At 37.4% G+C, this 23,170-nt stretch overlaps 1 protein-coding gene across 1 annotated transcript in view; it reads left to right on the top strand.

Moving 5' to 3' along the window:
* The window catches only part of LOC109703499 (rop guanine nucleotide exchange factor 1), a 25,929-nt gene extending 4,511 nt beyond the window's left edge, over positions 1–21,418 (top strand). The window contains exons 4-5 of the mRNA XM_020224118.1: positions 19,752–20,102; positions 20,689–21,418. Of these exons, the coding sequence (XP_020079707.1) occupies positions 19,752–20,102; positions 20,689–21,117 (780 nt within the window). The 3' untranslated portion in view covers positions 21,118–21,418. The remainder of the gene's footprint in view (positions 1–19,751; positions 20,103–20,688) is intronic.

Genomic DNA, 23,170 nt, shown 5'->3' with positions numbered 1-23,170 from the left:
TGGTTATTTCATAGGTTAAATATTAGTTCATATATAATATATCTATATATTATTTATATATATATATATTATTTACATATATATATAGAGGCTATATGCTACGTTTCCTATTAATTGAATAGGGCCTTAGTCCTATCAAGTTGTTTTTGGATGATTCGTAGATTCCGATCGATGATCGGAGCCGATTGAAGTGTGATTTAGAGTTTTATAATATATAGAAATATTTCATAATTTTGATATGTTACATGTGATTCAGTGTCTTATAATCGAATATTTAACGACTATATGGGTTGCTGTTTTAACGGTGTAGTAGACAATTTAATGCTTATTTTTGATAGAATAATTTTCTATATATTTAGATATGTTGTACTGTCTTTACGATGAGAAAGTTAACCTTATTTTGTAGGTTTTATTTATATGACCGTTATTTTACTTTAGATAATTGTAATGATTTTTAATTTACTATTTGGTTTAATTTCTAATTATAGTGTAGATCACTTCAACGGCGTATCAATTAAGTTCGATATTCAATCGATTGATAGGAAAGGGTCCATCTATTATAGAGATAGTTACCGAGACCCATTTATATATGTATATATATTTATTAGAGTTGAGTAGAATACTATCGGTAGTAAGACGTTTTTAATGAACAATTGTTTTGTGATAGATGTTCCAAATTGACGATCTGGTATCTCGTTAACATGATCCTTATACCACTTGATGTTTAGAATTAATTTAATCTTTTCGACATATTGACTAATTGATCAAAGGATTCAAATTTTGTATTTAAGGGTCGATAAGAGGCGTTTTATCGTTTTAACGCGTAAAAGATATCTCATTGAATTTTTGTTTTAGAAATTCTTTAATTGTAATACGATCTATATCTTGATTTTGAAGACTCTATTCATATTTTTTAAGAGTATTTATTTTCAGCATTATTTTTTCTGTTCACTTGATGAATAAAGACATATCGAATAGGTGCGTGCTAAATTTATTTGATTTCTAGGCTAGTTTAAGGTTTAGTTCATATTTACGAAGGCCGATCTGTCAATTTGGTAAGTCTTATCGAAAGCAAATCGATAGTAACAGCTCTGTTTGACTACTATAGTATATAGCTCCTTTAAATATAGTATATGTATTATATATTAGTAGTTATTATGTGTATATAGATATATATATAGTATACTATATATATATTTTATATACTATATTATATAAGGGGAGAGAGATAGAGAAGTGTCGGCGTAGGATGCTTATGAGCACGAGGCTCCGTTGCTTACTTTGTTTTTCGTGTTCGGATTTGAATCGACGATCGCTCCGTTAGATATTGATTGAGTTTGAGATATCTAGATTGTGAAATACTTTTGGAACAGGTTTTTGGATATCATTCTATGATCAGTGGTCAAATCAAGGCTATAAATAACAAATCTTCATATATGAGATATGACATTAATTTTAGATCAATTATTGTTTGTTTATATTGTTATTAAAGAATTTTCCTATCAAATTCATGTGATTTGATTTATTGTCTATACTCGTTAAACTTGCACTGGCTCCACGGCGATTAAGTATTGTGATTTGGCTTTCGATATAGTGCCAAATGATATAAAAGTCACAAAATTTTTTTCTATTATACTTCAATCTCTACATCAACTCTAACGAGACCGATTGTCGATTCAAAGTGCGTAATCGAATAACAATTTGGAGACGGACTCAGTGATTCCCATAAGATTGACTCTGTCTATCTCTATCTCTCTATTCTCTCGCTTCTTTCTATCTTATTATTATATATTATCTATAATATATATATATATATGTCCGGTATTATGCTACTTATAGTTAACGACACTTTGCTATCAGTTTTCCGCGGTTAAATCTACATTTGATCTTTCACCAGTTGACTATACTATTAACTTAACCACTCACTAGCGACCCATATCAATTTACCCGGGACCCTAATACCTAACGCACCTCCTTTCATAATCGGTCGAAATCGATGACCAGGTATTTGTACTATTGATAGGGGGATCTGTGCAGTATATGTATATATAGGGTCTGGTATGCTTATGGAAGCGAGCGCTCGTGTGCAGTTTATTTCCCCGTGATCGGACTCGAATCGACGATCGGCTACGTTAGACTAAATCTAGGTATTTGAGTCACCAGAAATAATTTGGCGATTTTTCGATATATTTGTAGTTATTGTAGTGGCCTCAAAATCACAGTGAAATAAAAATATTTATAAATATATGATATACATTATAATTTTAGTCAAGTTATCTGATTGTTTTATATGTTATTAAATATTTCTCTATCAAAATTTATGCTATTTGATATTTCTACAGCTTATAATTGCACCGGCTCCCGGCACTTTAAATTATTGATTTTGAGCCTTCATCACTAGGCAATAATCGAAATCACAATTTATTTTTAGTACTTCAAATACTTCTAGACGATTAACGGAGGGAGAATGTCTGATTTCGAAGTTCTATCCGAAAATCAGTGAGACGGAGGGCTCGTGTGTAAGTTTACCTGCCTATTATATATTGGAACTTCAAACCCCCCCTGTGTTTCTGTGCATTCTCACTTCTACTGTGTTTAAGTATCAATTTACCCCCTGTGTTCGGAATTTTTTATTCTTTCTGTGCGAAAGCTTTTTCGTTATATTTCTGAAATTTAAACTAAAATAACACTTTCAACAAGCAAATACCATTAGAAATTTAGGTCGAATAGTCCTTTGTTCGTTTAATTTTGAATTTTGTCACTGATTTAAAAAAAATAATAAAATTGTAACAAAAAGATAACGAACACCGGCAAATTGATACGTTTTAACTATAGGAGTAGCAAAGTGAGATGTCATGTCGGAAACCACGGGGTTTTTGAAGTTTTCATATATATGTCATATGGACCTAAAATTATTAAATTGAAAAGATATATATGATATTACTTGCAATCATTAATTAAACCGGACCAAGGCACATTATATTATTATTAATTAACAGTTATTTATTTTTCTTGGATTCTGAATTTAATGATATTTATATATATTTAAGATATACTATTTAATATATTTATATATCACATAAATAGAGTTAGGCTCATATGCTTTTGAAAGTACGGAGATCTCCGTACTTGTAAGTTGTTTTCGATGATGGGACATCAGATTCGGCGATCGGTTTCGTTAGACATGATCTACACTATTGGAACTATTTAGAAACTAAATTTTATAATTTTTTGACTTCATTTGTCTAGTGAACGAGAGTAGTATCAAAATGAACGGCTAAAAATAAAAATCTCATAAAAAACAGTGATAAAGGACTCGAATTTTAAATCGGAAGTACTGATCTTGCTATTGATGTTAAGTATAATTTTTTATTAAAATTTTATCTAATTTGGATACTTCTACACCGTTAAACTTAAGAACATGCTACATCGGCCGTTAAAATAGTCAATTTTGAGACCTTTTGATCACTTGGTAAATAATGTCAAAAAATTATAAAATTTAGTTTCAATAAAGTAAATTATATTTAACGGAGCTAATCGTCAAATCAAATTTTTTATTATTAAAAATAACTTATAAGCACGAAGTCCGTATTTTTAAAAGTACAGAAAACTTATTCCACATAAATATATTATATATATTTTTATATATATATATATATATATATATATATACTTATTAATTGCTGTTATTTATTAGCATACGCATGCTCTTCTGAGGGTATTAGAAAAAGTAGCCGTTACAAGTCCACGTGTCGCTCGATGCTTGGCTTGTGAAAGTTGGCTACGCCTCCCCCCTCACGTTTCATTGACCCCGTTCTGAAAGGTCTTAAAATGGTGGATAATGTGTGAATAGCCCCTCGACTAATATCTATTTTCATATGGTAGCCCTTCGGTTTTATTTGTATTTAACTATTTCTTAATATTTTTAGGTTTTTTCTATTTGAAGAATACGTTTTGAAATTACGACAATATATCATGATATATATATATTAAATATATTATATATAATATATTATATATATATATATATATTATACGGAGTCCGAAAGCATGGAGCCAAACTTTTATTATTTTTATTAAATATATATATTATATTATGTAATGTAGACGATAGCGATTCAATTAAAAATATTTTGGTTTATAAATTTTATTAAAAAAATAAAAATATATATTTCTATATGTTTTATTCCGATACTATGACAAAAAAGATATATAGCGATACTTTTAAATATCGGTACAAATAAAAAAATATACTGCTAGCTAAATTATCGAAATTTTTTAAAAGTGTTGTTATATATAGAGTCGGTATAGGTAGGATCGTCTTAATATTTGACACTCACTCCTCCAACGATCTGTGGTGGAAGGATACGTGGTGATCGTAATTCTCTACGGTCCATAAGAAATCCTCGCGGACGAACTCTAGCCACCGGAACCCTATCTTGTCGGCTACGGAGCCGGAGGAGGAGAAGGAAAGATGGTGATTAATTTTTTTTATTTTTTATTTTTTTGTAATCAGACCGAGTGGGCTGGATACGGTTGGTTGAGTAGAGAAACTTTTTATTTTTGATTAGATTGGACTTTATATTTACGCCTTAATAGATTTTTTAAAAAATTTTTGGCTTAAATGTAACACTTATATAAAAATATCGAAAAAATGTGTTACTATAATCTAATTCTGTTATAGTGAGAAAACATTTGGTTATGAATTTTTAATAAAAAAACTACTAGTTTATAGTTTTCGCGTTCCGAATAAAAAATTTAAAAAATAAAAATACTAGTTTTTTTTATAAAATTTAATTTTTTTCAAAAGATTATTTTTTAAAAAATCAAATAGATGAATTAAATTATTAATTTTTTGCCAATATTTTCGGAATAAGAATCAGCATATATTTTCTAACTCTTTTTAGTCCAAACAAGACCTACATTATTCTAGTTAGTTCATTTTTAAATTTAATCCTTTTTTTTTTCTACAAAAAAAATGTGACACTCTATAGACCCCGTAAATTTTTTTAATTTATTGCACTAAACTCATTTAATTTAAAAAATAAAAAATTAAAGTTGACGGGCCACTTTAATAAACGATATAAATGAGGGGGCCTCCATACATTTTTAACCTAATTCACTTCCTCACCAACCTTGATAAAGGGTTTTTGGGGCCTTCTTTTGAGTACTTTGTTTTTGCTACCACACACACACACACACACACACACTCTTCCTCATCCCATTTCAGAGCCTTTTTTTTTTTTTAAGGTATTTTTGGGGTTTATTATCACCTTCAAAGCTTAAGAAAGAGAGAGAGAGAGAGAGAGAGAGAGAGAGAGAGTAAGGGTGGAGAGATGGAGAAAGAAGAGGGAGAGAAAAAAATGGAGGAGAAAAAGGTGATGGGTTGGGAAATGGGAGAAAAAACATACCCCCCTCCATTACATTCTCATGAGGAGGTGGTGAGAGATAGAGAAATATTTATGGACACACTGCGCCGTTTCCACTCCTCCATGGGCACAAAGTTTATGTATGCATGCATAATAACTTAATTAGTCTTTTTTTTTTTGTATTTTTATTATATTATATATGTTTTCTCTACCAAGTTTGATTTTGTGTTTTTTTTCCCCCTCTTTTTTTTGCGTATCTTATTTGGTGTTAATATATTTTAGGATCCCTGTTATTGGAGGGAAGGATCTTGACCTGCACCTCTTGTATGTGGAAGTGACCAAAAGAGGTGGCCTTGAAAAGGTTTGTATTAATTATTCTTTTAGTATTATTAGTTATATAATTAGCAACAGTACTGTGAGGCTAATTGTAGTTAGAAATAATTATTTTTGATAAAAATATATGAAACTTAATTATCTGCACTTTGACCCATTCTGATTTGGCTATCCATTGAACAAGTATACTAAAATCAAAATAATGATTTGGTGGTAGAAATAAAATAGGCCATAGTTAATTTGTGTAAGCTTCATACACACATTTTTGCTATTATTATTATTTTTTTTTACTTAGTTAATTTATAATGTAGGTTATTGAGGAGAAGAGGTGGAGAGAGGTGATATGTGAGTTTAAGTTCCCACCAACCACAACAAGTGCTTCATTTGTGCTGAGGAAGTACTACTTGAGTTTGTTGCACCACTATGAGCAGGTGTACTTCTTCAGAACCCAGGGCCTGCTTATCCCCCCTGCAGGTTTGTTTGTTTTTTTTTCCCTATTTTTATATATATTTTTCAATTTTTTTTTGATATTTTGAGTTTTTTAAGTTGTTTTAATTTAATCACAATCTTCATCTAGTGGTAGAGAAAAAGTTTATTGTTGATAATGTTTTTTTTTTTTTGTACTAGTAGATGAGGATAAGGATTAAAATGAGATATTTCACAACTTTCAATATTTGATATTCTACTTTTCAAAAAAGTTTTGAGAATAGAAGTGATCTTTTAACTTTTGCAATCAGTCTCTAACTTTTATTATTTATTCTAATTATATATCTTTACTAAAAAAGGCTTAATTATTACCCTCTACTAGACTACTACAATGTACTTTTAGTGTTATTTTCATTTGTGACATATTATACTATTTGTTTTTTCAAAGACAACATTGTATTACTGTATTTTATCAATTTTTATGCCATGTTTTAGGTTTATTTTTATTTCTCTACCTTGTAGCATTTTCTTTTCTAATAGACATCACTAAATGTATTTTTTTTTGTTGCCAATCTTTTACCTTACATTTAACAAGTCTATTATTTTGGGAAAATTAAATCTAACCATTTTATTAAGAAACACCAGTTAAATAGTAAAAAAATATAAAATAATTCTTCATGATAGACTCACTAAAAGCTTTTCTACTGAGTCATTTTTAATTACTTTTAATCATTTTATATATTTTATTATTTTTTATATCTAAATGAGTTGAATATATGCTGTCATTTTTAACAAGTATTTTCCAACAGCTTTAATATAAAATGATGAGTTTATTGTTTATAGTATAGGGATTGAGAAAAAAAAATAGTTAAATGGTGCCTTTGAAAAAAAAAAGAGTACAAAATAGGAAGTGAAAAAAAAAAATCTGTAAAGTACAGCATAGCAAAGTGTAATTAAGCCTATAAAAATGACGCCAAATCAAATAGAAATCGTCGCCTAAAATGGTTTGATGCTGATGTGACAAACATTATTTTATAGTGGCTATATTGGAATTAGTATTAAAAGTTAGAGACCTGATTTTTGGCACAAATGAAATAATCAACTCACGCTACTTACCCCTTTATTTTTCTGTATCTGATACATTAGCTTAATTATGAATTTTTTTTGTATATATCTTTCTTAATTTGGTTAGTCAAGTGCTTAATTTGGTGCAGCTTCGGCGCAGACCAAGAGCCCCATGAGCAAGTTTGGACATGGCTTGGTTATCTCTGACTCCACAATGCAGAAACCAAATAGCCGTAAAAGAGGTTTAGATCACCCTGACCCACAAAATAAAGGTGAAATCAATTCAGTTTTGTTTCCTTTTTCTGTTTCAGCATATATAATGTTTTCCATTTCATGTTCAACATCTGTTCTTTCTATTGTTCTATTGTATGATTAAATTGTTAGTTTAGACCTGAACCCAAATTCCAAATTGTGTTTTGGTTGAGTTCACTCTCATTTGTAATAAGGAATTAGACTATATGTAGATTGGCCCATATACCTAAGCCGCTTCCTAACAGATCGATCTCTCGGGTAACATGGTATTACTTTCGTTAACAATCAAATGTGTTAGTGTTACAAATTTGAGTTCGTTTGCGAACTTTTTCTGCAACATGCGTGCATGCTTCGCTGTAAATAAGGTACGTTTTTGCAGTGTTATAATGAATTCGTGTGAGTTCACAGGAGCTTACAACTTCTCCGTGACCGGATCAATCGACGGGAAGTTCGAGTACGGCTACTTGGTCACGGTGAATATCGGGTCGGAGACACTGCATGGAGTGCTCTACCATGTCCAACACCCGCTGCCTACTGTTGCTGCTACTGCTGCATCTTCAGCTGCAGCAGCAGTGGCTACATCCTTTGATGGATCAGCTGCAACAAACAACGGAAACCCAACGCGCTCGCGGCGGAGGCGAAAGAGGGGGTGGCGGCACCGTGACCCCGCGCACCCGAAGCCGAACCGGAGTGCCTACAACTTCTTCTTTGCTGAGAAACATTCCAAGCTCAAATCTCTCTTCCCAAACAGGGAAAGAGAGTTCAGCAAGATGATTGGAGAGTCCTGGAATAAACTCACTGAACAGGAAAGGATGGTGAGTCCACTACAAAACCGCCACTTTTTAACTGTTCTTAACTTTTTTCTTTTAAACATGTTCAGTTCATTCAATTTGAACATTGTATTTTAAATCTGTTTCAAATAAGTCGAAAACATTAGTAGTGTGTTTATGGTAATATGTTAAGCAAAGGCGTTTAAATCAGCGGTAAATAAATCGAGTAAAATATGATTTTTAATTTCTTCTATTTTTTTCGCATTAGATAGTAAAAAATAATACTATGTGAACTTTGATCAGCAACACTGTCATTAAACTTTTCCTTAATATCAAACTTTAAGGACAAAATTAAATTGAGTTCAAATTTTTGGACTAATTTGAAATTCCATATATTAAATTGAAATGCTACCAAACTTTAGAGACAAAAGTGTTACCATTGAAATTTCAGGATGATACAAAAATCGAGGTACACTCAAGGGACTAAATTTTCAAACATTTTTTTTTTTTTTAAACTAACCTACATTTTAAATCTATTTCAGGTGTATCAAGATTATGGTCTAAAAGACAAGGAGAGATACAAAAGAGAGATGCAGGAGTACAAGGAGAAGCTGAAGCTTTCACAGCCACTGTCCAAGGACGTGATCGGGGATTCTGGGCCGTCTGATGTGAGGGGTACTGCTGCTGATCCTGATCAAAGCCAAGTTCAGTAACTTTTTGTGTGGTCTTTTACTGAGAGAGCTAGAAAAAGCTTAAAAACATCTTACAAGTTTTTAACTTTAGAAGCTTTTACTTAAATAGACCTAGAAAGAAGCTCCTGATAAATGCTATAATAGTTTTACAGTGATGTATGTTAAATATATATATACATTTTAAATATTACCAACTTTTGTTTGCTTCCCTGCAAATTAAACTAAGTTTGGATGAGCATAAAATATTTCTTGTTTAATTCTGGTAGATGTTCTGTAAGTTCTCATCTTTCTTGTTTCTCATCTTTCTTGTTTCTGCAAAAAAGGACTTTGGTTCATTGGTTAAAGAAGCAATTTTTTGGTTCAATAAACCTAGTTAATAATGAGATAGTTGATTTGATTTAATCAAAGTTCAATTTTTTTGGTTTGATAATTCCATTCCTTGGTTTCTAAAGATCAGTTGCTTACTTACTTTAACCAAGCTAGCTGCTAGAAAATTAATCAAATCATTTTTTTTAACCTAAATTTTGAGTAAGAAGTGATTGGAGCATGAGATTTTATTGAGACAATTTTGTTTGATGAGAAAAAAGATGCTTTGTTTTTCCTTTTTTTTTTCCCCCTAATATCATACCTGTAATATAATGATGGTCAAAATTAAAATTAGAAAACGAACCAATGGCGTTGCAACCCGCCAACTTCGTCACCCCGGGCATACTTATATATGACTCCCCGTCGCCCAGAGATCGCGCCACGTGTACGTCAACGTTTTCAACTCTTTTTCTTGACTCTTTGACCGTCTCCTAAATTCTCCTTCCCCCGCCCCCCTCTCTCTCTCCACCTCCGACGTGGCCGGCGACGACAACGACGCACCGCCGACTATGACAGCGTCCTCGTAGATCTCATCATGCAAATCCTCTACCGACTTGCCAACACCATCCAGTACCTCTGCCCGCTCTTGGTGTGTCATCACCGGGCGAGGCGGAGCTTCCCCCGCCAGGCCACTTCCCTCTCCGGCCCCGGTAGTCCTCTTCCCCGAGCTCTTCTGCATCGGGCCCTACTTCAACCCCGTCACTGGCGTCGTCCGCTGCTTCGCTGTCCCGTCCGACCTCACTCCTCACCAACGTCTACTGCTTCGGCGCCGATAATCGTCTGCCTCGCTGACTTTCATTGTGCCGACATAACACCGACGAGGAACAAGAAAAGCTACACTGTCGACCACAGGGAGGAGGCCCTTATCGCCTTCAATCTCTCCGACCTGGTCAGCAACATCACTGTCTCATCCTACACAATATCCGACGTGCCGCGACCGAGGTCGCCTAATGCCACATTCCTCCTCGAGTCAGCCAACGGCTCGCTGCTCCTCGTCAACAATATCTACATGGGGCCAGCGCCTTAGAGGCCATATTTCGCGTGTTTATGCTCGACATATCCATGCGGTCACAGGTGCAGGGGCAGCGAGTCACCGATATTGGCGCCACCAACGCGCTGTTCATCTGCGAAGGGGGGTCGGCATCGATGTCCGCGGCTTTCCCCGTGCTTTCCAGCCGAACCACGTCTACTTTTTCGGACCATACTGTGAGTTCTCGCAATGGACAAGGTGTGAGGAAGAGATGTTCAGCATTTTCAGCTTAGAGAAGGGCAAAAGAGTTCCGAATAGTTCTCGGCGTTCGCCACCTGAGTGGCTGCACACCGCCGGAGTTCGTAGGTGGGTCTCTTTCAATCTTCGATTTAAAGACGACTCCCCCGTTCCTCGATCTCAAGAAGTTGGTTTCAAGGAAAAGATTCAGAGATGACTCTGAGGATGATTTAAGCAACTAGCTGGAGAGAAATTAATAGCAAGAGGTGCATGCATGTCAAGTACTCTCCAGTACTGTTTTAGTTTGTTTTTTGATTCCCCATACGTAATGGTTAATTTCTTGTACTGGGACAATAAAACAGGGTTTAAAAGAAAGATGACCTTTTGAAGATGTTATTTTATCATTTTATGCACAATAATTTGATTAAATTTTATGGTACTTTTTTGTTGACTAAAAACAGAAAAGACACGTAAGGATAAAAAAATATTGGCATATATTTTAAGAATTGTTGGTGCATTTTGTACTATTTAGATGTACAAATATTTTATTTAGAATTACTTAAAAATCTATATAATATCATCTAGATATTTAGAATTACTTAGGAATTGTGTTCCTAAGTTGTTTATAGTAAAATTATAAATTGCCCCAAAATGCCGGGCATTAAGGGAAAAAAAAAAGAAAAAGAAAAGAAAAAGAAAATTTTTTTTCCAGTATATCAAAAATGGCTTGGGCAGTTAGCTGGAGTTGACTTTCCAGCTGTTAAGCGGTTACGCGGCATCCACGGGCGCCTCAAGATTCACACCAAATCGTCCGCCGGCTACCACGTCACACAGCCTCGAGATTCGCGCTAGCCAATGGCGCCGTTTTAATCCGCCGACTCACTTTGCCACCTCGGGCCCACTTATTACGTGTAACCCAATCCACTTATTTTATATAGTATAAATTCTCTCGAATAGATTCTGTTATATACCAATCAGGTCACATTATTTATTAAATAATTAATTTATATTTTTAGTAAGAAATATAATGAAAATATTTTCGTTAATAATAATTATAATAATAATGGAATAGATGCATTTAAAAAAATTAATCTAACTGGTTGGTACGTAGCACTATATTAATAATAATATAAGTCATGCATTTTGGATTATTATTTTTTTCCCCATAAATCTAGAAAATCTCCGTGTGGACGTCCAAGGCTTCGTAACTGTTTTTCTTGAATCCTCTCTCTCTCTCTCTCTCTCTCTCTCTCTCTATGGCCGACGTCGGTGATGATGATGGCGATGCCATCCCCGCGGCTGTCTCTCTCTCTAACTCCACCATGGCCGACGGCGGTGACGATGGCGACGACGAAGCCATCTTGGCGGCCAACTGGGCCTCCCTCCCGGGGGATCTCGTCGCGCAGATCATCTCCCGGCTCACCTGCACCGTCCACTACCTCCGCGCCGTCTTCGCATTCCCCAAATGGACCAATATGAAATTTCCCTGGCCGGGCCACCGCCCTCTCCAGCCCCCCGTCGCCGTCTTCAGCGAATTCGCCAGCGGTGGACCCTACTACAACCCCGCCACTGGCATCTACCGCTACTTCCCCGGCCCGCCCCTCGACTCCTACTGCTTCGGCACCTCCCACGGCTGGCTCCTCCTCCTCTCCCCCAACTCCTTCATCCACACATTCAACCCCGTCACCTACGAACGCATCTGGCTCCCCCCACTCCTCACCGCCCCCAACAGCATGCTCCAATTGCCCGCTGAATTATGCGGCAACTATCGCGTGTTTCCACGCACGTCCGGCATTCAGGTAGTGCCTGCTGCCGTAGCAGTGACGGTCCGTTGCAGGGACCTTATTCGCTTATCCGTCCTCTCCTCTGACCCCGTCGACGACAAGAAGTTCACGATGCTCATCGTCCTCAACCACATCGCAGACGTATACCTCTACTTCCGGATGGGCGTTGATCTTGTGTGGGTCCCGATAACCATCCCCCTCGCCCACTTCCACTGCTCCGACTTGGCGCCGATGAGGAACAAGAAAATCTACGCCGTCGACGGCAAGAAGATGGTCATGCTCGCCTTCGACCTCTCCGACCCGGCCAGAAACATCACTGTCTCATCCTACACAATATCCAGCGTGCCGCGACCGCCGTCACCCGATGCCACATTCTTACTCGAGTCGGCCAACGGCTCGCTGCTCCTCGTCAACAAGATCTTGGAGGTGCACGTCACGCCGTACAACGCCGTACTTGTCGTGTTCAGGCTCGACCTCTCTGCGCCGNTCAACGCCCCCGCCAACATGCTCCGATTCAACACTGCAACATACCCCAGCTACCACGTGATTCCCGACACGCCTGGCGATCAGGAAGTGCCTGGCGCTGTACCGCTGATGGTCCGTCGCAGGGACCTAATCCGCTTATCCGTCCTCTCCTCCGACCCCGCCAAAGACCTGAACTTTGCTGTGCTCATCGTCCTCAACGTCTCATCCTACACAATATCCAACGTGCCGCGACCGCCGTCACCAGACGCCACATTCCTACTCGAGTCGGCCGACGGCTCGCTGCTCCTCGTCAACAAGATCCGGCAGGTGCGCGCCGCGCTGTACAACACCGTACTGGTCGTGTTCAGGCTCGACCTCTCCGCACCACCACAGGCTAGGGCGCTGCCGGTGGCTGATATTGGGGCCGGCAATGCTTTGTTCATCTGCGAGGGGGGGTCGGGGTGCTTCGATGTCAGCGCCTTCCCCCGCACCTTCTCGGCGAACCACATCTACTTTTTCCGGCCGTTCCTCGGCTACGAGGCAGGGCAGGCGTTTGAGGCCGAGACGCTCGGCATTTTCAACTTGGAGAAAGGCCAATTAGCCGCAGATTCGGGTCGTTTACCGCCGGGGTGGCCATACCTCAAATTGGGAAAGGTTCGGTGGCTGTTCTTCAATCTCAGGTTCATTCCATTGTAATATAGAAATGGTTTAGACTTTTTACGCCCCAGAGAAAGGATGGTTAGAACAATTAGAGTGGAATTTACAAGTATCCGCCACTCTCTCCACTGTTTTCATGCTGCGAACGACTCGGTGTTGATCTTCTTGTACTGGGATAATGGACTAAATATAAACGAAATCAAGATGATAGACAAGTACTTTTTTGGTCTTGGCCAGTTATTTTGCTTATCAATATTCTTTCAAACTTATAACATACTTTTTTATTGAGGCTTGAATGCTACTGATGGTAGAAAAGAGGTTACTGCGTACTATAATCTTTTTGACTTTTAGATGAATAGAACATGCAGTTTGGGTTTTAGTGATCATATTATTATGTATAAATCCACAAGTAAAAGTTGATGGCGCTAGTATTGTGGAACTAAATTTTCAAAGAAAATAGCAATGTTATTTATTTATTACCACTGCTGTACACGATAGTCGATTGCTTGGTTATCCATGTTGTATCCTACTTCGAATCAAAAAATGCGTGCGAGTGTATATATCCTAGTAACCAGTTACCTTTCACAAACAATCTGCTCAAATTTTTTTTTTTTAAAAAAAAAAAAAAAAAAATAAAATGAAATGAGTTGAATATATGCTGTCATTTTTTCTCACGTTTCGAGACTAATCTATTGCTTAACGACGTGACGGAGCAAAGAGACTAGCTTTTTCATGCTTTTAATAAAGATTTATATAATATCAGGTTTATTTTTAGTTCTTAGTTATTTCTTTTCTATGATATCTTCGTGTGCTTTATCATATTTGTTTATTTTAATCTGTACGTTATGTTAATTTGTTCATATTATGTTTGAATTATATATAGTATATTTTCTATATAAATATGATGTTTCTCAAGTGGCATAGTACTTTACACCAATAGTTAGATAGCACATATAGTATTAATATATTATAAACTTTTATGAGACAAAACATGTATATTGAATCTAATCAATATTTACATTATACTTTGACCAAGTTATTAAATTAGAGCAGGAAGGTGATAAGGTCCTATAGATTTCATGAGTGAGGACTTATTAATGGCTACTGGTGCAATGGAATTCACTCAAATATTGTTCATCACCCACTTAATTTTTCATGGGTTGATTCAATGCTCTTAAAAAAATTGAAAGAAAACATAAGAAAGAAAAATATATATCACAAAAATAATTCTTTTCATATTTAGATGATTATTTTTATTAACAAGTTTTGCTTTGAATTGTTAGATGTACATTTAGTTGCTGAATATATGAAAATGTTGGTTATTACAACATGCCCTGCAATTGATGAGATGAACACAATATTTCTCACTCCAGATGCCTTGAGAAGTTGATGTACAAGTTGGCTGAAATTGAAAACAGATTCCAGATTAATAAGCCATCAAGTATGAGTATTGTTCAGGACTAATATCCACTGCTGGTTTCACAAAGGACGTTCTACTTTTACTTTTTTTACAAAAAAAAAATTAGTTTTTTACTTTATGTTATTACTATTTCTTCTTTCTTCAACTTTTTTTATTTATTTGCTTCTATGGAATCGACCCGCCGCAATGCACAGGTGCATTCACTAGTTAGTATTAAACGTTACAGACCTGATTTTTGGCGCAAATAGAACAATCAACTCATGCTACTTACCCCTTTATTTTTCTGTTCCTGATACATTAGCTTAATTATGTTTTTTTTTTTTTGTATATATTTTTCTTAATTTGGTTAGCCAAGTGCTTAATTTGGTGCAGCTTCGGCGCAGACCAAGAGCCCCATGAGCAAGTTTGGACATGGCCTGGTTATCTCTGACTCCACAATGCAGAAACCAAATAGCCGTAAAAGAGGTTCAGATCACCCTGACCCACAAAATAAAAGTGAAATCACTTCAGTTTTGTTTCCTTTTTCTGTTTCAGCATATATAATGTTTTCCATTTCATGTTCAACATCTGTTCTTTCTATTGTTCTGTTGTATGATTAAATTGTTAGTTTTCGACCTGAACCCAAATTCCAAATTGTTTTGGTTGAATTCACTCTCATTTGTAGCTTGGAATTAGACTATATGTAGATTAATGGGCCCGGGAATATGTTTTTTTTTTAAAAAAATTTTGTTCCTAAGTTGTTTGTAGTAATTATAAATTGCCCCAAAATGCCGGGCATTAAGGGAAAAATTTTGTTCCTAAGGCTTCATAACTGTTTTTCTTGAATCCTTGACCATCTCCAAACAATTAATCCAATGCCCTCCTCACCCTCTCCCTCCCTCTCTCTCTCTCTCTCCACGGCCGACGTCGGTGATGATGATGGCGATGCCATCCCCGCGGCTGTCTCTCTCTCTCTCTCCACCATGACAGACGGCGGTGACGACGACGACGACGAAGCCATCCCGGCGGCCGACTGGGCCTCCCTCCCGCGGGATCTCGTCGGGCAGATCATCCCCCGACTCACCTGCACCGTCCACTACCTCCGCGCCGTCTTCGCTTGCCGCAGGTGGGCCATTATGAACTTTCCCTGGCCTGGCCACCGCCCTCTCCAACCCCCCGTCGCCCTCTTCAGCGAATTCGCCACCGGCATCCCCTACTACAACCCCGCCGCCGGCATCTCCCACAACTTCAGCGACTTCCCGTCCCAGGTCCCCACCAACTCCTACTGCTTCGGTGCCTCCCACGGCTGGCTCCTCCTCCTCTCCCCCAACTCCTTCATCTACGTATTCAACCCCGTCACCAACGAACTCATCTGCCTCCCCCCACTCATCACCGCCCCCGACAGCATGCTCCAATTCCCCACCGAATTATGCGGCAAATATCGCGTGTTTCCAGACACGTCCGGCAATCAGGTAGTGCCTGCTGCCGCAGCGGTGACGGTCCGTTGCAGGGACCTAATTCGCTTATCCGTCCTCTCCTCTGACCCCATCGATGGCAAGAACTTCACGATGCTCATCGTCCTCAACCACATCGCCGACGTATACCTCTACTTCCGGATGGGCGTTGATGCTGCGTGGGTCCCGATACCCGTCCCCCTCGCCCACTTCCACTGCTCCGACTTGGCGCCGATGAGGAACAAGAAAATCTATGCCGTTGACGGCAAGAAGATGGCCATGCTCGCCTTCGACCTCTCCGACGCTGCCAGAAACATCACTGTCTCATCCTACAAAATATCCGGCGTGCCGCGACGGCCGTCACCCGACGCCACATTCCTACTCGAGTCGGCCGACGGCTCACTGCTCCTCGTCAACAAGATCTGGGAGGTGCGCGCCGACCCGTACAACGCCGTACTGGTCGTGTTCAGGCTCGACCTCTCCTCACCGCCACAGGCTAGGGCGCTGCCGGTGGCTGATATAGGGGCCGGCAATGCTTTGTTCGTCAGCGAGGGGGGGTCGGGGTGCTTCGACGTCAGTGCCTTCCCCCGCGCGTTCCCGGCGAACCACGTCTACTTTTTCCGGCCGTTCCTTGGCTACAGGGCAGGGCGGATGTTTGAGGCCGAGACGCTCGGCATCTTCAGCTTGGAGAAAGGGGATTTAGCCGCGGATTGGGGTCGTTTACCGCGGGGGTGGCCATACCTTAAATTGGGAAAGGTTCGGTGGTTGTTTTTCAATCTCATGTTCATTCCATGGTAATATAGAAATGGCTTAGAACTTTTACGCCCCAGCGAAAGGATGGTTAGAACAATTAGAGTGGAATTTACAAGTATCCGCCACTCTCTCCATTGTTTTCACGCTGCAAACAACTCAATGTTGATCTTCTTGTACTGGGATAATGGACTAAATAAACGAAATTAAGATGATAGAGAAGTAGTTTTTTTGTCACTTTCACTTGGCCAGTTATTTTGCTTTTCACTATTCTTTCAAGCTTATAACATACTTTTTTATTGAGGCTTGAATGCTATTGATGGTAGAGAGAGGTTACTATTATCATGTTTTTGACTTTTAGATGAATAGAACATACAGTTCGGGTTTTATTGATCGTATTATTATGTGTAAATCCACAGGAAAAAGTTGATGGCATTAGTATTGTGGAACCCTAATTTTTCGCAGAAATTAGCTATTTTATTTATTACCACTATACATGATAGTAGATTGCTTGGTTATCCAAGTTGCATCCTACTTCGAATCAAAAAATACGTGAGTGTATCCTAGTAACCAGTTACCTTCCACAAACAATCTGCTAAAAAAAAATTTAAAAAAAAAAGATCAAGAAAACAAAAATATCCCTAGCTATTGCACATTAATATAAAATATTTCAAGCTAGCACAAGTTCTTGTGCACTTAATTTTCAAGTAACCACCCAAAATCATAGTTTCTAGACGTAATGAAAATCTACAAAGTCTTACAAAGGACGGCGGAGATGAGGGTGTGAAACACTCTCGATGGATTGCCAAGAGAGGGCACGACGCGCCACATGCAAAGATAAGATACGCCGGGTGTGAGAAGAACTTCATCTACTTCTTTGATGTGCACCATGAGACAGGTCAGAATAGAAGGGCAGTTAATTTGTTCGGAAGCATTGCAAGTTCAATTTGGCGGACGGCATTCGTCTAATTCAAAGTCGAATTAGATCATAAATGGATTTTGGTCATTCCCATATACCCGGAGTGGAATGGGAATCGAAATCCGATATTTATAAAACAAGCGGCAACTATCAGAATTAATGAATTCCATTTCGATTCTATAGTCTAAAATAGATGAACCAAATATGCCCTTAGTGTCAATTAGTGCAATTTCTATTTTGTATGATATAATTTAGTTTTAAATGGTTATAAATGATGCAACTGAGCCTTAAAACGTAATTTCAAACAATGCAATTTTGTCTCAGAGAATAAAATTTCTTGTTTGTTTTCCTTCTCAACTTTTTGGTCTTTTCTGTAGCGTCCATAATACATAATGATCTTTCCAGCGAAGAAAAAAGAATATATATATATATATATATATATATNGGGTTCGGGGATTTAGTGATTTTAGTATATTAAATTGGGAGTTTTATAAAATTCTTGGAGCTTCCGTTAAATTTAATGGTTTTAATCACCATTTAGCAAATAAAACTTTAAAAATTGGAGGCTAATTAGCTAATAGAGCCATTTTATTTAATAATTTTTTTTAGTGAATCAACTAATTAAATGAGAAAATTAGAAGATGAGGGTGTAACGACCACCGGTCCAAATCGGGGTGTGACAGACTCCCCCCGTTAAGGCCCTGACGTCAGTCTAATTACACACACAGCCGAAGATCACCAAGTGATGTGAGACTTGTCTCGCTGCCCAAGATCACCCGGCGATGTGAGACTTGTCTCGCTAGTCTTGCCATCCAGACCCTGGCATAGCCGGTCACCTTGTCATTCAGACTCCGGCGTATTCTATCACCATGTCTTTTAGACCTTGACTCAGCCGAGACTCGTCACACATTTTCGGCTGGTGAACTGGCTCTGATATCAAATGTAACGACCCAACCCACTAGCAACAATAACTCGTTGGGCCCAACCACCGGCCCAAAATGCTTAAGCCCAGTTATTATTACTAGTGTCTAAGTCTTTTATATACCCAATCACATCTCCATTCCTATCCGATGTGGGATTATTGGGGTGTGACAGAGGGGGTATGAATAGAAAAACTAAAGTTGACGGGCCTACTTCAAAATGACCTACAATTGAAAAGGTCTCTGTACATTTTTACCTGCAACAAACTAACCTCAAACATGGAGTTCGCAAGGTAGATTGGGAAACAAATGTTTTGAAGATGGATAGAAGTGGTTTCATAGGGAGACTTAGAGAAAGAACTATTTTGGCTGGAGTATGTATGAGGATATTTTGGTTGAAGGATAAGTTGGTGAAACGAAGTATGCTATAGGAAGCATCAATGAAAAACCTGTAGTATTTATGTGACATACATATCCGCTATCTTTATGTAATCTTGTGAAAGCTGATGGTTGAGTTAGAACAAAAAGGATGGTAGAATAGGTGAAGGTGAATGAACTGGTCGAGGGAGGGCTAGTGTGAAGAAATATATGTTGTTGCTGATCAAACTTTGGGGTGCAAAATTGTAATTGAAAGATTATCAAACAATTGACCTGTATTCAATTTATAAATCATTGCTTAATTACCTTATACGCTATTTGTGCTGACAAATAACTCGAGAGGTACTTATTTTAGAATATGATGTGTGCGGACCATGTTTTTAAAATCCCATGGAATTAAAACATGAGATCTCAATATGCTTTTCTGCTTAAAATTTACATAACTCTTTTGCTACCTACTAGCCTAACAGTGAAAATGTTTTCTATTGTCAAATTTGACCTGTCCATTTTGTCACTAATCTCAGAATGGTTGGTTGTACCTGCAGAATGGTAAGTCCTGCTTAGGCGAGATCATCTATCGGTATATAACCGCAGATCAATTTTCACCAGAATGTCTTCTTGATTGCTTGGACCTTTCATCTGAGCACCACACACTGGAGATAGCAAACAGGATTGAGGCAGCTGTACATGTTTGGAGGATGAAAGACGAAAAGAAGCATCCGCAATCAAAAGCAAAGAAGTCATCATGGGGTGGAAAGGTGAAGGGTCTTGTCTCTGCTACTGAAAGGAGTCAACTTTTGGTGCAGCGGGCTGAGGGCCTTCTGCAGAGCTTAAGACTACGATACCCTGGTCTCCCTCAGACTGTCCTGGACATGAACAAGATCCAGTATAACAAGGTATAGCACTACCATGGCCTTACTATTATCTGATAATAAATACTAATACTATAACTAGATTTGATATATTTCTAAATGGCATATAACGGCTGAGGAATAGAGAACCTTCTGTAGGCAATTGTCATTTAGGGACTATGCTTTAGTTGGTCTCGGCATTTCCTCTGATGCTGCCTAATAATTCATTAATTCGGGCTATCCATAGGTAGCTGTATGAATAGCTACTCCCTCAACTTACATAATTTTGCAGGTCAAGTCTTTGAACTCTTCATTTACTCTTTCCTCTATTTGCAGTTGTCTCTAGCCATGTAAACCATCTAAAATCTCTCACAACGATTTTGTCTTGTCTCATGTCGCCTTTTTAACTTTTTAAGTGACTAACTTGTCTAAGCTAGAAACTGAGGGACAATTGAAGCACTATTCGCAGGGGTTGTTTCATTCATCTTACTCTTGTTTATACCTGTTTCTACTCCGCAAAGCATGAGCATCAAAACTAGCATGTCATTACCGCATGACTCGTAAATCCTTATTGCATAAACTGTGAATTGAACTGCCTCCCAACTCCCAGTCATGTGGAATTCTTTTGCAGGATGTTGGACAGTCCATCCTAGAAAGTTACTCGAGGGTCATGGAGAGTTTGGCGTTCAACATAATAGCAAGGATCGACGATTTGATCTTCGTTGATGATGCTACAAAGAGGTCCGCAGCTGAAGAAGGGATCTCGATATTCAGCCGAGGATTAGGAGGGCTCCCCATTCAGAAAAGGATCTCTCCTAGCCCCTTCTCGATTCAGAACACCCCCTACGCTTCGCCATTTGCCACACCAACGTACTGTGCATCCACTCCCGTTACCGGAAGCCCTGGAAGAGTGCAACCTTCGATAAGTAAGCGAAGTTTCCGGGGAGTACAAGATGCAAAGGGGGCGAAGCTCATTTCCAGTGAGTTGGATAAGATGTGGTCGTATACCGGAAACCTCAGTGCCAGAAAGGATGCAGGAGATGCCCCCGAGAGGGATTGATTGATCTGGTGGACTATTTTATCGCATATGTTATCAGAGGCGGCGGCGGCGGGCGGTGTATCCTTGTGTAGAAATAACCTATTTCGAGTTTTGTTATTTAATCGGGTGGAGTAAGGATCCTGTTAATGTCTTCTTCTTCTTCTTCTTCTTCTTCTTCCTGTTGTTGATGGAACAGCGTAGCTCAACTTGTTGCTTTTTGAATCTGTTGTTCAAAGGCTACCTCTTTCCCCTGTTCATATTGGCCTATGTGAGCTAAAAACAATATTTTCACTTCCATCTTTTAACATAAGAATTTATGCCATTGGGAGTTGCTGTTTTCTTGGTCAATTGAAATATCAAGTATTAAAGCAATAATAATAATAATAATAAATTTGTTTCTAGTACCAAATTATCTCAATCTGTTACTCGGGGAATAAAAAAGAGGCTTCTCTCTCTCTCTCTCTGCATCATTAGTGTTCACCTATCATATCATTTTTATTTTTATTTTTTAATTATAATACTTATCAATAAAAAAAGAGAGAATTGATAGGCTTGAGGCATATAGATGATATGATGTTACCGCTAACGTAGAAACCCACTTCACTGCCCACATTGTTCGCAAATGTTGGTACGGCTCCTACTGAACCCCAAACGGCTCCTAAAATTAGCCCAACGGGCTATAAACACCCCAATGGGCCCCATGCAGGATCTCTCCACCACTTAGGTTCCATGTACTTAAATTTCCTCTCAAAGAAAAAAAAGAAAAAATTATTGAAGTTCTACTTTCATAAATAATAATAATAATAATAATTATTATTATTATTATTATTGGGGTTAAATAAATCACAGCTCTACCCCAACTTTTGTCTTTTTGTATAAAGCCACCGAGACTTTTCAAAATTTCATATATTTCTCCTTGATCCATATTTTAACAATTTAAAATCACAAACATTAGTGACCAAGAAATAATAAAGAGCACACGCCGACGACATAAAAAAAATATTTTTGACAGCAGAAATTTTAATCTTTTAAAATTTTAATTTTACTATCCAACTTTTTAATTTGTCTGCTTTGAGTCAGTTAAAAAATACTTTGACTTTAAAATTTGAGTATGCTGTTTATGCAGGTTTAGTTACAATACTCCAAGCAATTCTCGCAGTTAAAAACTCATTAATATAAATAATTGGGTTAAAATTTTAAAATTAAAGTATTTTTTTGATCGACCGACTCAAATCAAATAAATTAAAAATTATAGAGTTAAATAAAAATTATAAAAATTTAAATGCTGACTTCAAATAATTTATAATTTAAATAAATTCTGACATTCTGTCTGTTTTCAAATAACCAAAAAAAAAATAAAAAATGACACACAAGCAGCATCACTCAATTTGAAAAGCTTGGGCAAAAGATATGGCCAGCGAGATTTGGTCTTATTACTACTGCATCCTCGGCTCGTACGGTGCGGATACGCCGCAGATGCAGTACGGACTACGGAGCCCATAAAATCACGTCCTTATTGCTTGCACCCGGTGTACACATACCTTATATATATATCTCCAATGCCATTATGTGTTACAAAATCAAAAATCCAATTTAAAATTTGTGATTCTCAACATCAAAAAAGCATACTTATACAAAATTATTATTTAGAAAATTAACGGTTGAGAAAAAATTATTGATCGATCATTAAAGTGGAACTCAAACCTAGCATACCGCTAAGCCCCTTTTTTATTTTATCATTTTGTAGTGCAAATAATTACACTTAATTATTTTGTGATTTATTAGCGTGTTTTCATTTTAACACTTTGCAGTTAAAAAAATTTTTAAAAAAGAAAAATAGTATTCTATCAACTTCGTTTTTTTTTTAAAAATAAATTTAACTAAAAATATTAAATAATTAAGTTTCAAATTTGAAACATTAGATATCAACTATTAAGTCCTCTGTCAAATTATTCCATAATTTTATTTTTATTTTATTGTAAGAACTTATCGTTAAATAGAATACCACAAGGTGATTTTTTAACCGAATTATTTTTTACTATCCTATTTAGCAGTAACTTTTTTTTCAATAAAA

This window comes from Ananas comosus, linkage group 25, assembly GCF_001540865.1.
Source record: "Ananas comosus cultivar F153 linkage group 25, ASM154086v1, whole genome shotgun sequence".
Classification (NCBI taxonomy): domain Eukaryota; kingdom Viridiplantae; phylum Streptophyta; class Magnoliopsida; order Poales; family Bromeliaceae; genus Ananas; species Ananas comosus.
Note: the sequence above shows the minus strand (reverse complement) of the source record. Positions and strands in the feature narration are given on the sequence as shown.